Consider the following 16,046-nt stretch of genomic DNA (forward strand, 5'->3'; position numbering starts at 1 on the left):
TCAATATAAAAATACATGTTAACCGATATTGTTCCTTTAAGCCACCAGCAAGCAAAAAGATGCTCAGAGTAATTTTGAAAATGATTTTTCTACAAAGAAACCGAATTGGCAGTACAGGTAATGATGCTCATAAGATTTTGTCCGTCAGGACCTGACTTGGTGTATTGAAAATGAAGCAATGTATTACTCCGTGGGTTGCCCAAGTCAGCAGTGTTCAATGACTTATGGGTTACCTCAATAACTTAAAAAGACCTTAGTGCAAGTGGGAGGTCCTTGCTTATCCCCCCACACACAGCAATAACAAATTTATTTGAGATAAAAATGTGTGGGGTGTAGCTATTCCCACTACAAGGAGAAACATCAGTTGTGTCTTGAGGGATGGTCCCACTCAACCACAACTGAAACACAAACCAGCAAATACAAATGTGTGCACTTAAATTCAATTCAAGCATAGGCCACATTGGTTTGCCTGCTACTATGCACCTCATTTCAGCTGTGCCGATAAACATAACCATCATAGAAGGGAAAAAAAACTGCTGAGGTAGTAAGGCTGATCATATAGGCTGTGCCTATACATATATACAGTGTTAGTGTTAACTAGTGCTAGTTTCACTCTAAACGAGCGTCGTCAGGACAAATTAACCTTCCTGGCGGTAAGCCCGAGCTGAGCTCGGGCTATGCCGCCGGAAGGCACCGCTCAGGCCCCGCTGGGCCGATTTGCATAATTTATTTTTTGCTGCACGCAGCTAGCACTTTGCTAGCTGCGTGCAGCGCTCGATCGCCGCCGCTACCCGCCGATCCGCTGCTATCCGTCGCGCCGCAGCCGCCCCCCCCCCCCAGACCCCGTGCGCTGCCTGGCCAATCAGTGCCAGGCAGCTCTATGGGGTGGATCGGAATCCCCTTTGACGTCATGACGTCGGTGACGTCATCCCGCCCCGTCGCCATGGCGACGGGGGAAGCCCTCCAGGAGATCCCGTTCTTTGAACGGGATCTCCTGATCGCCGGAGGCGATCGGAGGGACTGGGGGGATGCCGCTGAGCAGCGGCTATCATGTAGCGAGACTTTGTCTCGCTACATGAAAAAAAAAAAAAAAATAAAAAAAAAAAAAGATTTGCTGCCCCCTGGCGATTTTTTAGCAAACCGCCAGGAGGGTTAACAGTGTAAAGAAAATAAAAAATAGCAGAGCATCCCACCACCAACATAACATCCCCCAGCAATACAGCCCAAGTCAGAGCTCAACCCACGGAGCAATACATTGCTTCATTTTCAGTACACTAGGTCAGATCCTGACGGACCGGTACTTTTTGAAGCTTTTTCAATTGCAGACTGCTGACCAGTTATTTGCAACCAAAAAAAAAAAAAACTGTACTGATTTATTTTTCAACATAATCCTCTCCTTTATTTTAGCATTTATTATTTCTTTTTTTACAAGGTTTTCAATCCCTTTGTTGTAGTAACATCATATATGGGTGAGAGGGATCCGGGATAGCAGCGCAGGGAGAGACGAGGATGCTGTACTCTAAAACTTTTCTGTGATTTGGCAGGTCCTCGTTATGTTGTCCAGGTTGGTGAGAAAACCATTGACTACAATGAAGAGTTCCGCTTGTTTCTTGCAACCCGTAACCCCAACCCATTCATTCCACCTGATGCGTCATCAATCGTCACTGAGGTTAATTTCACAACCACGAGGGCTGGTCTAAGAGGACAGGTGAGGACACTTCTTCACCCATTATTAGATCCTTCTTAGCTGACATTGACTATTTGTCTACAGAAAAACCCTGGGGTGACCCCTGTATAAAAGGAAATACATATGGCAGCCTCTAGTGCTCTCTCGGGTTCTTTTTAAATAAACGCCACTTGCTGTCTGGCAAATGAGTTTACAGGGAACATGTAGTATTTTTTTTAGACTATTTGTTTTATGTATTATTATTTGGTTGTGTTAAAAGAGCACATTGAAAAATATATTTTTCAATGCCCATATTGTTTTTAGCGGTCCCCTGCACTTCCTGACACTCCCTGATGTTAACAGGAAGTAGAGCAGGACGTCTGTTACAGTGATCAGGTTGATCTCGTACCATTGGTAAAATTTGCTTGCGTTAAAAGTGCATAGCAATCCATTGGGATAACACAGTGGGTACACTTGCGTTACAGGATGAAGTGCGTGTTCACATTGGAAGTAAGGCATACTTCCACAGTTCTGTAGTTCTGTTGGTATTGCCAACTGGAAGGTGAAATGAGGGATCGCCTTAGGAAAAAAGCACAGAGACAACGGGAGCCCAAAAGCGCTATATGTCACTCTTAACTGAAGTAAATGACTCAACGACAGGAAATATACTTACAAAGGTGGGTTGCAGTGAGGGGCAACCAACTACTTGAAGCAGGTGGAGAGACTCAGCCCATCTTCACTCCGGTAATCCAGTATAATCTGGATGGATTGAGAGGCGCTCCTGGCTTGTTGTCTTGTTTAAAGTGACACCGTCACTGGCCTGAGGAAGTGGGCGAGTACCCACGAAATGCATTGCCTGAGTAAAATTAAAATCTTTTTTTGTTGTTTATCCTTGTAAGTGTCATTGCAGAGGTAAACCACTTCCTAATTTTTCATTTTATTGTGTTCTTAACAAAGTTTTATTTATCCTGGGCACCTCTTCACCCTTGTTTATGCTGAGTTCTGTATGAAGGATGTGGAGTCGGTACAAAAATAATCAGACTCCAACTCCTACTCCTCAGTTTATGAAAGTACCAACTCCAACTCAGACTCCAGGTACCCAAAATGGCTCAGACTCCTTAGGCTATTACTTTCCAGGGCTGGGGATTTGGTACAAAAATCATCCGACTCCTGACTCCGACTCCTCAGTTTATGAAACTACCGACTCCACCTCCGACTCCAGGTACCTAAAATTGTTTAGTCTCCTTGACTCCGACTCCACAGCCCGGGGATGCCTCACTATATGGGTGCACTACACTGTCAAAGTGTGATGCGACTTTTTGGTAATGTTGTGGTGTGACTGAAGAGTAATTGCACTTCAACAGATCCCATGTACTGAGTAAGAAGCCTTATAGCACCAATCACCACTTGCGCAAAACCACGTTAATAGTCTGAATGGCCCCTCGGTCAGATTTTTTCCCACCCTCTCATTGGCCAGCAGCCAGACATGTGACCTGATTCGGCTAATAAGGAATGGACAGCCAGAGGTAAAACAGTCCTGCCCCTACCAGCAATCTCTATTATTGTATCAGCCTTGTATAAACAAGCTGATATTACTTATTATGAACCACAGCAACCATGATATAAATAGGCCCCTAAACCTCACACTCCTAAAATACATCAGCCCCGTAATCACTGGAAAAAGCTAAGCACACAGTCTGCCTACGTTATCCTCCTCCTCCATAGTTTTAGCCTCTTGTGGTAAATGACAGGTAGTCTTTAGGGAAGCAAAGAAAGGAAGCACAATTGTTATCTATCTACATTGGCTTTTTTTCTCGTTGCTGGTTTTAGATCATTGTCATGTAGATCTAGACATTTCCACGGTTACGCATTTAGAATCCGTAGCTAGCTTGTAATAATGTTTGGGCCTCGTAGGCAGAGTGCTCACGCCTTCCACGTTTTCACTGGAGAAATACTTCACAAGTGGTCACCCTTGAGAGATCAGGCAATCATATGCTGATTAATGTGCTTGGAATACCAGGGGCTTCAGAGAAAAAGAATGCAAATGATTTGATGTAGCGCATTAAAAGAAGTCAGAAAAAGCCGGTGTGTTGTAATTACAAAGAACGCTGTATAAGGACGTTTTCTGATTCCTCATTGTCAGTGGCGAGTCGTTCCTGGAACACGCAAATGCATACAATGATCATTGTGTTTAGCTCCTAGCGCTCACCATACAGCATGAAAAACCGGACCTGGAAGAGCAGAAAACCAAATTGTTACAGCAAGAGGAAGATAAGAAAATTCAGCTGGCTAAGCTGGAGGAGTCTCTTCTAGAGGTAAAATACTGGATTCGAAAGTCGTGTACACAGGTCTAAAAACAGATGAAACTCGAAAAATTAGAATATTGTGCTAAAGTCCATGTATTTCAGTAATTTGTCTTAAAAGATGAAACTAATTTATGAAATAGACTCGTTACATGCCAAGCGAGATATTTCAAGCCTTTATTTGTTATAATGTTGATGGTTACGGCTTACAGCTTATGAGAACCCCAAAATCAAAATCTCAGACAGTTAGAATACAGCATAGTCCCCAATATCCGGCACCGACGGGAATTCCCTGATGCCAGATACATGTGGTTGCCAGTTGCTTGAGCAACTGGCCAAAAAAGGAACAAAACCTCCCTCCCAAAATACTTAGTGAGCCTATTTGAATCAGCCTTTCTCGCTAGATAGCCTACTGGTTAAGGGCTCTGCCTCTGACACAGGAGACCTGAGTTCAAGTCTCACCTCTACGGCTCAGTAAGCCAGCACCTATTGAGTAGGAGTTCTTGGGCGAGACTCCCTAACACTGCTACTGCCTACTGAGTGTGCACTAGTGGCTGCCTCGCAAGTGCTTTGAGTAAGACGGGAGAAAAGCGCTATACAAATACTGGAATTAATATTCTTATTATTTCTGAATCACCTCACGGGCTCCTTGTGGCTTCCCGGCTTTCCTCATGCATGGAAGCCGGCCTGTAAGCTGACCCGCATCAGGTCACCAGAAGCGGCTAGGATCCCGCTAGGTGATTCAGAAAGGCTGCAAGACATCGCTGGAGGCTTGGAAGGTATTTAAAAATCCTTAAAACCTGCAAAAAGCAAAGTCACCATTCTCACTCAGGCATTGCGGTTAGTTGAGACTTCTGGATGCCTGAATTCCGGATAACAGCGACTTTGCTGTATTGTGAAAATGTTGAATATTCTAGGCTCAAAGTGTCAATCTCTAATCGGCTAATTCATCCAAAACACCTGCAAATGGTTCCTATTTCAAATATTAGATTCACCTTTTTAGCTGAATTAGTGAAATAAATGGACTTTTGCACAGTATTCTAATTTTTCGAGTTTCCCCTGTATACCATGTGATAACCCGATAACTGCAGTGCCCAAATCTACAGTCCATTACTTATTGCACTGCAATGAAAGACATTTTCTGAATAATAAACATTTAGTAAAATAAGATCTACTGCAGCATATATAATTTATTGGGCAGATCCTGTTCTATGTTAAAGGGGCACTATAGTGAAAAATTTTAAAATTTAAATTATGTGCAAACATATACAAATAAGAAGTACACTTTTTCCAGAGTAAAATGAGCCATAAATTACTTTTCTCCTATGTTGCTGTCACTTACAGTAGGTAGTAGAAATCTGACATTACCGACAGATTTTTGACTAGTCCATCTCTTCATGGGGGATTCTATTTATTTTCAAAAGCACTTAGTGAATGGCAGTCGCTCTGTCCAACTGCCAAAAAACTGTGTAGCGAGCAGGGAAGCTGGCCAGCATCATTGTTTAAATCCTTTTTAGGGAATATCTTTATAAAGAATAAAAACCTTGCTGAGAATCCCCTATGAAGAGTTGGACTAGTCCAAAACCTGTGGCTTCTGTCAGATTTCTACTACCTACTGTAAGTGACAGCAACATAAGAGAAAATAAATTTTATGGCTCTTTTTACTCTGGAAAAAACATACTTCTTATTTGTCTGTTTGCACATATTTTAAATTTTACAATTTTTCGCCATTGCGCCCCTTTAAAGGGACCAAAACACTGTTAATAAAAGATATAAAATTAACCTTGTTTCATGGTAGAGTGTGCTGTTGGGGGGAGGTTGCACAGTTTGAGGCTCCCGCGATGATGTCACACACCTTTGACTACTGCAATCCCTGCTGGGAGATGTAGTCCATCCTTGTAGGTACATATACTGGCTGATAGATGTACTCACATCAACAGACTACATCTCCCGGCATGCGCTGCAGCATGCGCAACACTGTCAGGAGCTTGACTCTGTGGTCGCTTCATGGGAAAGATAGCGAGCCACATATGTACGGGGCCTAGAGCAGCACTTGATAGCTGTCATCCGTAGATGCATGCAAGCCCTGGGACCAGTAACGCTGTCATCAGCAGCCCTAGGGACAGTATAGATGGAGGGTGGAAGTTTAGTTCCAGTTAGGGTTAGGGCTAGTTCACACAGATTGTTTCTCCATCATTTTTGCCGATGTTTTTTTTTTTTTTACAGATTTGCTTCCATTGAAAATGAATAGAAGCAGTTATTTTACCGACAGTGCACACATTTGTTATCCTTTAGCATTGTTTGTGCGACTGTTGCGTTTGCGCACCCCCAATTGCTGAAACCACAATCCTTTCCAGAAGCTTCATGCAGCATCTAAAACGCCAATCACCGATTTTTATAACAAAGAGCCGGGACACGAACAAATGAAACGCTGTGCAACGATGGTAAACAACGCACCTGTCGACACGTCGTTTCCGAAGTTTAGGCGGCCAGGACTGGAAACAGTTTAAACCGCCTGTCGCCATAGGATCCCTGAGGGAATCGGGCCATAGGCACAAAGATAAAGAAGATTAGTGTTGAGGGGGGGGGGGGGGTAGGGGGAGGTTAGGGCTAGAATGTATCAGGATGGGTCTAACACTATGGGAGGAGGGTTAGGCATTAGAAATAAGAATTGCTTGTGAAGGTTAGACTTCAGTTACACATTGCGGGACAAGTTAGGATTAAGCATCAGGGTGGGGTTATATTGAGAAGTTAGATTTACACCTGGAAGGGAATTTAGCATTAGGGTGAAATGATCAATTAGACATGCACCCATATTCCATTGCAAAGTAAATAGCAGGCTATCAGTCGTGGCATTAGCAATACTCATATTGAGGGCCAGTGACCAAACGCACTTTGTTAAATCTATACATACCTTTCAGTTAGACTTAGACATGACAAAGGGGAGGAAGGGTTAGGCAAAGTGTAAAGTAAGTGCTAGGCTACCTGTGTTGGAAATAGTCTGGTTTCTCAGAAGACCCTTAAACGTGTGTGGATAGATATTTCCATTGTCAGTACCTGGCACCTAAATGAATGGTCATCTACTTATCAAGTACCCAGATGGTAACCAGTACAGTGCTGCCATAGATGTTTATGTATACAATTTATTGTATTTGGAGTCACATGTTGTGGCTTCTGCTACCCTGTGTGCTTATCCCATGGCAGGAGATAGACTGGTCTGAGACAACCTCCACTATCTCTCTGTTGCCTGGCCGAAGCCTCATACACATGCTATATTTCCTTCTGCCTGATACTGTCTTTTGTGGTTGTTTTGGGTGACAGTTGATAAATCCTCCCCATACAGGCTGTCTGTTCATTGAAGAGTCTATTGTGTATATGGAGCTTGACAGGGTGGAGTGATAGATGGATTCTGCAGTGGCTATTTATGGCTAGTGTCCACATGTAGAGTGCAGCCAGGGCGGGATACTGCATATAATTATGTTCCCACATTTATAAGCTGCTCTATATATGTATCACTCTTATTGTGTTTAGAGTATGATCACAGGAACAACTACTGTATATACCTTTATATTAGTCCCTGTCGCTTTCCATAGATTGTAGATTTCTTAAAGGGATAGCTGGAACTAAATTAAAGATTAGCCACAGAATGATAACCTTTATGAGAAAAGCATTTCTTCATTACAATTTATGGAAATCCTAAAGTTTTACTTTTGCAGAAGGAGCTGAAAGGGTTAAGCCTCAGTGTTTACTATACAGAGAGCTGCCTCAACAGAGCTCTCCAACTGTCTATTCACAGTTGCTGATAAAAACTAATTAGACAGGTTGATCTGCCTAAACAACACAGAGGAGTAAATTTCTTCAGCAGCTGTACGTGAAATAAATACTTTTCATTGTGTTCTGTGCAAGAGTTTAGGGTTGCTTTAATTGCAATTATAGGTAGGTTTGCATGGCAGTAGCGAGCCTGGCATCTCCATTATGTTACCCTTGGTCACCCTGTGTGCTCCTCCCGCGGTAATTTATAAACTGATCTGAGCACTGTTTCACTTCACATCTGTTACTTGGCAACCCCCAAAGCATGCGCAAAAATGGGGCTTCAGGATCTCTGTTGAAAGGTGGAAGTTTAGTTCCAGTTAGGGTTAGACACAGAGATTGAGAAGATTTTTGTTTGGGCATAGAGTAAGGGAAGGTTAGGGCTAGTTGTTAGGGTAAGAAGGGATTCGGCATCAGGACGGTTCTAACACTATGGGGGGGGGGGGGGGGGGGGGGTTAGGGTTAGGCATCAGAAATAGGAATTTTTGGGGAAGGTTAAATTCCCATTTCCGATTTTTGATGCAATAATAAAAAAAAAAGTCTGGATGCTGCATTTTTTTCTACGTTTTTCTTCTTGTGTTGCTAACACCCAGTGAAAAATGGAATCGCAAATTGGAATTGCGATTTGCAGTGTAAAAGCAGTCTCAAACTGAGCGTAAAAATATGAGAATATGAGAACTATTTTCCTTCAGTGCTAAATATACAATTAAGTATCTTTATTTTCAGCTCAGGTTTGCCTTCACTCAGTCCTAAATAGAAGAGAATGGTATTTACTGTAAAATAATGAGTTCTTGACAGTTTAGAAAGCCGCAGCTTAGCAATTTAACAAGCATTTTGCTGGCATTGTGGATATGTGACATTTGCTGTGATCTTTTTGCTATTGTAAGTGGTGCTTTTTAAATGCTTCCTCATTAGAGGCCTAGCGAAAGAAAAATAAAAGTGATGATTCCAATAAGACAGTGTTTGATTGTATTAAATAAATCTGGGTTTTATCTTCTTCTAGACTCTGGCAACCTCCCAAGGCAATATGCTGGACAATAAAGAGTTAATCAACTCCTTGAACCAGACAAAGGCGAGCAGCGCCCTAATCCAGGAATCGCTCAGCGAGTCACACCGGCTACAGATATCCCTGGATCAGGTATCCATTCAACAGATAGATATTGTATGTGTGCAATAATTTATGTATACAGGTAGTCCCCAACTTACTAACACCCAACTTATGAAAGACCCGCCAATACAAACAGCTTGAAGATGTGACATTTGTAAGAACATGTCAATTTTTGTTTTCAAAAATACCTTTTAGCTTTTGAGAAAATCGATTTTAAAAAATGTCAAGACATTTTTTTAAACTGGTGAAATTACATTGTTCCACTAGTGATTTATACAGGGGGAGTAGTATACTAACATCTTGTAATTGTATGTCACATTTTATGCATTCCAGAATTTTATATGCTTTAGCTGCTGCTGCTTGGCATTGAATATGGTTACCTGACTGGTTATCAACCAGCATTCCCAAGTCCCTTCTCCCAGCTGTATGACATTTATATCATATGGTGTTCTGCCATTGGCAAGTCTAAAGCGGTGTACACACTTGAAGGATTAATGAAAGATCACAGACCAATTTTACTAGAGTGACCATATTTTTGTTGGTCCAACCTGGGACGGGGAGTGGGGGGGGGGGGGGGCGGCGCGCGCAGCGCGCCGCGGCGAAAGGTGGGGAGGAGTGAGGAGCGTGCAGCGGCGAAGACTGGGGGAGGGGGGCTGCGGCCGAAAAAATGGGCGTGGCCATGACATTGTATGGGCGGAGCTAACGTAATGATGTAACAGCGAGGCATAAGAAAGCAGTGTTTACGCCATGATGTGGACAAATGAGACTTTGTATCATGGGTGTGCAGAAACTGTGTGATGCTAATAGTATACCGTAACCACAAAGCAGCAAACATAGCCATCTATGACCATTAAATAATAAATGCAGTAACAGTTACCCCGGACACCAGAAAATAAACGCAATAGGCAACATGTCAGTATAAAATAAATGCAATGCGGGCAAACATGTCAGTACAAAATAAACGCAATGCGGGCAAACATTTCACCAGAAAAGAAACGCACTGCGGGCAAACATTTCACCAGAAAAGAAACGCACTGCGGCCAAACATTTCACCAGAAAAGAAATGCACTGCGGCCAAACATTTCACCAGAAAAGAAACGCAATGCGGGCAAACATTTCACCAGAAAAGAAACGCACTGCGGGCAAACATTTCACCAGAAAAGAAACGCACTGCGGCCAAACATTTCACCAGAAAAGAAACGCAATGCGGGCAAACATTTCGCCAGAAAAGAAACGCACTGCGGGCAAACATTTCGCCAGAAAAGAAACGCACTGCAGGCAAACATTTCGCCAGAAAAGAAACAATGCGGGCAAACAATAACATTTCACTAGAAAAGAAACAATGCGGGCAAACATTTCACCAGAAAAGAAACAATGCGGGCAAACATTTCACCGGAAAAGAAACAATGCGGGCAAACATTTCACCTGGAAAAGAAACAATGCGGGCAAACATTTCACCAGAAAAGAAACAATGCGGGCAAACATTTCACCTGGAAAAGAAACAATGCGGGCAAACATTTCACCTGGAAAAGAAACAATGCGGGCAAACATTTCACCTGGAAAAGAAACAATGCGGGCAAACATTTCACCTGGAAAAGAAACAATGCGGGCAAACATTTCACCAGAAAAGAAACAATGCGGGCAAACATTTTACCTGGAAAAGAAAGCATTTACTCACCTGGCAGAAGTGTCCGGCCTCTGGCGCGCTGCTCCGTCCCGGGACCGTCTTGTTCCTCCTGCTCTGGTCTCCCGCGCTGACAGGGCTACGGCAAGATGGCGCCCGAAGCCCTGTACTAGTGACACAAATAGGTCTCCAGTACAGGGCTCCGGCAGCCATCTTGCCGTAGCCCTGCTCGCCTGCTGGTGTCGGAAACAGACACCGGAAGAGGAGGCTGGAGCGGGGCTGCGGGCAATGAACTGGCACGGCGTCTATAGACGCCGCTGCCAGTTCATTGAGGAGAGAGTGGCCAGAGTCCCGAGGCCGGGACGTCCCGCTGCTCAAAGCGGGACGTTTCCCGGGACCTCATTAAGCCTGGGACAGCGGACCCCGAATCCGGGACGTGTCCCGGGCAATCCGGGACGTCTGGTCACTCTAATTTTACCCCCTTCCATGTAGTATGAGAGCCATACTCTACACAGTCTATTCTATTGAGCTAAACTCCCCATCAGATAAAAAACCTTTGCAAGATGCTGTACACATTCAAAAGATCAGTATCTGCAAAAGATCAGTTCCTGCAAATTGCATTCATAGTCTATGATATCTGAAGATCCTCATACACACCTTGTTTAATGGACATTCATCTGCAGATCTGACAATCATCTGCAGATGTGAAGATCCATCCTGGTGGATCTGATCTGCAGATGAATGTCTGTTAAACAAGGAGTGTATGAGATCTGCAGATATCATAGACTATGAATGCATTTTGCCTATGAATGCATTTTGCAGGAACGGATCTTTTGCAGATACTGATCTGTTGAATGTGTACGGGCATCTTTGTGTGCAGCATCTTGCAAAGATTTTTATCTGATGGGGAGTTCAGCTCCATAGAATAGACTGTGTAGAGTATGGCTGTCATACTACATGAAATGGGGTACAATTGGTCTGTGATCTTTCATTAATCTTTCAAGTGTGTACATAGCTTTAGGTGTATGACCTTAAAGTGGATCCAATATTAACTTTTACTCATTGCATAATTGTGCTCCTTTCCTATAGTTTATAGGGCATTCCTCAAGCCAAATACATTTTTGTTTTTGTTTTAATACTCTAATTCCCTATAAACTAAACAAGCCTCGCCCACAGGTTTTCAGAGAGCCAAGGCATTTTCAGACAGTAGCAAGGGCTGATGGGAGCTCAGTCTGGGCAGAGGAGGGGGGAGGTATTACTAGCCAGAGATTTCAGAGGCAGAGGGGAGGAGGGGGGGGGGGATGTTATGTTTTTTTCACAGGCTGAGTGCAGATAAACTTGCCTGTGTGTAATGTTTACAAACAACATGACTGCTGTCCTTGTATCACAGGAAGAAATAATCATATTCTATTGAAGCTGTTTGCAGCTAGATTTGCCGTGTAAACTAGATAAGATATATAGACAAGTTACTTGTTATAGTTAGTTTTTCATCTCGGATCCGCTTTAAAGTGTACTAGAGCTGTAATAAATGCAAGAATTGATACTTACTCGCCACTTCCTCCAGCAGTATAAGCATGTCTGAGTCCCTCGCCGTCCTCCCGCGGTCTGCCGTTCAGCCGCGATTAGCCCTGGTAACAGGCTCAGTCGTGGTCTTCTGCGCATGCGCGGGAGATCCACACATGCGCAGAAGACCACGACGGATGCGACTGATCTTGTAATTGGGGCTGATCGCAGCTGAACAGCAAGCCGTGGGAGGACAGCGAGGGACTCGCGTGTTTATGGGGCTGGAAGAAGCCTCAGGTAAGTATTGAGTCTTGCATTTAGTACAGCTCTGGTTTGCCCTCTGATGATACAATCTTTTGTTGTCCAACCACTTTTATGTAATATGACGGACTACCTAAAGTATCTATGCAAAGTATGTTCAACCAGTTTACTCTTCCACAGATTTGGTAAGACTGGACAAAGAAAAACACAACTGTATTATTAGTGAACACTACTACATTAATCTAAATAACATCTGCCATCTTTCTGCTCACTTAGCCGTGATGTAGACATCCTATTTCGTTACAAAGTAAATATGTTGGTTTATTCCATCAAGCTAATAAAGAGCAAATGAGGTGGTGACAAGACAGTCAATCCTCGATCTGAGGCTCACCCACCTATCCATGGATATATGGAACCAACAGTCCCTGCTAATCTCTCTTTTGTGTATCGCTGGTTTCATGCCAGTGAGTCTGGAGTGCCTCCTTATCTTTTGCTGTGATGGACATCTTCATAAGCAATTCCTTGAGACATGAGTGAAAGAGGAAACACAGAGGCTGGTTGGTGTTTTTGAGTGCTGTTCATGTACTCCTGGTAGATAAGAGTTATGCTTGTGACAGCTTCATTTCAAGAGGCTTCAGTCCCATTAGCGCATTAACTTTTTGTACGCTTAATGATTTTGGAGAAAATTGTAACTTAATGGTTTTCTTTTCAAATGAAGAGCTGTTGAAATGACATAAAAAAAACAACTTCTTTCCCTTTCTTGCAGAGGAGAATTTAATATGCTGTATAGGAGTGACTGTATACTGGGGCTGATTTATCAAGGTGCAAAGAAAACTGGACTTCAGCAAAGCAGGTGCTGAGAGCAACCAATCGGGTTTAACCCCTTGAATTAACCCAAGATACCGATTGGTTGCTGTGACAAGTACTGTTACTCCAGTTTTGTTTGCACCTGGCTTGATGTATAAGGGTGTCCATACATTACTCTATTTGTAGCAGGGATATCGAAGTTGCCGTATTTTTCAGAATAAAAGACGCATCTAAGTTTAGAGGACAAAAACCAGGAGCATCTTATTGACCCCCTTCTGCCCCCTTTCTCTTGTCTTCCTTTGTTCCCCTCTGTCCTCTGTCCCGCTGTGTCCTTTGTTGTCCTTTATAGTCTGCCTCCCTGTGTCCTCTTTATGCCTGTGTCCCTGCATACTCTAGTGTCCAGTCCACCTGTCCTCTACCCCCCGTCCCCTCTAGTGTCCGCTGTCTTTCTTCTGCCCCCTCTGTCACCTGTCCCCTCCAGTGTCCTCTGCCCCCCGTCCCCTCTAGTGTCCGCTGTCTGTCTTCTGCCCCCTCTGTCACCTGTCCCCTCCAGTGTCCTCTGCCCCCCGTCCCCTCTAGTGTCCGCTGTCCTTCCTCTGCCCCCTCTGTCACCTGTCCCCTCCAGTGTCCTCTACCCCCTGTCCCCTCTAGTGTCCGCTGTCTTTCTTCTGCCCCCTCTGTCACCTGTCCCCTCCAGTGTCCTCTGCCCCCCGTCCCCTCTAGTGTCTGCTGTCCTTCTTCTGCCCCCTCTGTCACTGTCACCTGTCCCCTCCAGTGTCCTCTGCCCCCCGTCCCCTCTAGTGTCTGCTATCTTTCTTCTGCCCCCTTTGTCACCTGTCCCCTCCAGTGTCCTCTGCCCCTTTTACATACAGTGGAGGCTGATGATTATTGGGAAGTATCTTCAGGCTACGGAAGTAGCCGTACAGCCTTGGAAAGCATCTACAAGGATAAGGCAGGGGGTGCTGCCCCAGACTTCCAAAGACAGGCTCTTACTGCCCCTGCTAGATCCTTAATAGGAGCCGACAGTCCCGAGGGAGGGACCACGTCTCTGTCATTAGGGCCAATTGCTGCACTCCCTGCTACAGAAATTTGTAAATTGAGGACACGACCACAAACAAGGAAACCTGTCGGCTGGAGGCAGCATACACTCCGGACATTGCGGGCTGTAATGAGGAGGAGATTGCCTGTATTTTAAATTAAATGCATGTAGCTGTTTTTTACTATGGAAGAATCTATCTCTAAAAGGATCACTCTGACCAAAGAAGCATAAGAAGCAACATGACAGCTTGAGTCACAGTGATTGATTTGACAGTTCTTTGAAGTTGTTTTATGTATTGTCCATTAGATGGCAGTAGAGACTCTGTGTGTAATTCCTTGTCTTCTCTTCATGCAGGAGCGAAATGCCTATCTTCCTCTTGCAGAAAGTGCCAGCAAGATGTACTTCATTATCTGTGACTTATCCAAAATAAATAACATGTACCGATTTAGCCTGGCCGCTTTCCTTCGACTCTTCCAGCGAACTCTGCTTAGCAGACAGGTATGTTTTATGTCTCTGTTGATGGCCACGTGGCTCGTTCTGTTGTTCTAAGATCATCAAGGTGAATAATCTGACATTCACGCTTCACGTCTCGTTACATCATGTGACAACGTATCATTTAGTTATGGGAAGACCTTTTAAAATTGTTTGAGGGACGTATGTAAATGTAGTACCTGCTGCCCCAATAGATATGAGCTGTCTTAGGAGGCCTGAAGAAGCTGGACCTGAGCAGAACTTAGCATCACAGCTGCTGTACAAAGTGATTTACTGCTGTTTCCAAGGTGAAAACTTATCACAATATCATTAACTTCTACAAAATAAAATTGGGAATGTGAGCTGTATAGCCAAACCATTGCTGCCAACTGTCCCGCTTTTGGAGGGACAGTCCTTCTTTGGGAACCCAATCTCTCTGTCCCTCTTTCTTCCTCATTCATTTCGGGACTCATGTACAGATCTTTGTAAATATATGAATTTTATCTACTGGAAAATGCATCTATTTGACTCTAAACTTTATTCACATACTTTAAATTGACATACCGTATATTCTGGCGCATAAGACAACTGGGCGTATAAGATGACCCCCAACTTTTCCAGTTAAAATATAGAGGGTTGGGATATACGCGCCGTATAAGACTACCCCTCTTCCAACGCACCTCAAATAAAAATGTAAATAAACATCATATACTGGTGCTATGCATGAACAGATACTGGTGCTGTACTATATGTGCTACCCAGTATATAACAATATATAGGCGATTGACTGGTTGGATTGGTCAACGCTCCATAAGTGGATTGGTCAGCTCTCCCTGTTTATCAGAGCGGTATGGAAGAATACATTGCGCTGTGCCCATAATACACGCCTCTTTCACCCGTATGGCCCGCCCCTGTATCCTATTTGCCTCCTTCTCTGCCTCTCAGATCTCGCACATGTGCGCCTGCACCGCTTCACTACAGTCCTCAGCAGCGAGATCAGAGAGTCGGTAATAGGACCGAGCGTATCACCCGGCATCAATGACACCCCGCGTATAAGACGACCCCTGACTTTTCTGAAGATTTTCAAGGGTTACAAAGTAGTCTTATACGCCAGAATATACAGTATTTCTTTTTGTCAAATGTTAATGTGAAGAAAATGGACCAGGAGAGAAAGGACCAGTGTGGTTTGAATTACAAAACAGTATATTTTTGTTATGAAATCTTTATGGTATGCGTAACTAGGGGTGTGTAGGGGGCATGATCAGGGGGCATGATTAGGGATGTGGCTTAACTATCCCTCTTTCTTATCTCAGAAAGTTGGGAGGTATGGCCAAATAGTGAAGACTGCCACACACTGCAGGACTGTAATGATTGATTTCAGGCAGGTTTCTTGGTAGAGACAAAAGGGGAAGAAAACCAAGAGGTTTGAAGGGCAGGTTCACACATGCTTTAAA

At 43.8% G+C, this 16,046-nt stretch overlaps 1 protein-coding gene across 2 annotated transcripts in view; it reads left to right on the forward strand.

Moving 5' to 3' along the window:
- The window catches only part of DYNC2H1 (dynein cytoplasmic 2 heavy chain 1), a 508,393-nt gene that overhangs the window by 231,245 nt on the left and 261,102 nt on the right, over positions 1-16,046 (forward strand). For both annotated transcript variants that reach the window (XM_068266870.1, XM_068266871.1), the window contains exons 66-69: positions 1,545-1,708; positions 3,862-3,981; positions 8,783-8,917; positions 14,476-14,619. In XM_068266870.1, coding sequence (XP_068122971.1) covers positions 1,545-1,708; positions 3,862-3,981; positions 8,783-8,917; positions 14,476-14,619 — 563 coding nt within the window. The remainder of the gene's footprint in view (positions 1-1,544; positions 1,709-3,861; positions 3,982-8,782; positions 8,918-14,475; positions 14,620-16,046) is intronic.

Source organism: Hyperolius riggenbachi, chromosome 2, assembly GCF_040937935.1.
Source record: "Hyperolius riggenbachi isolate aHypRig1 chromosome 2, aHypRig1.pri, whole genome shotgun sequence".
Classification (NCBI taxonomy): Eukaryota; Metazoa; Chordata; class Amphibia; order Anura; family Hyperoliidae; genus Hyperolius; species Hyperolius riggenbachi.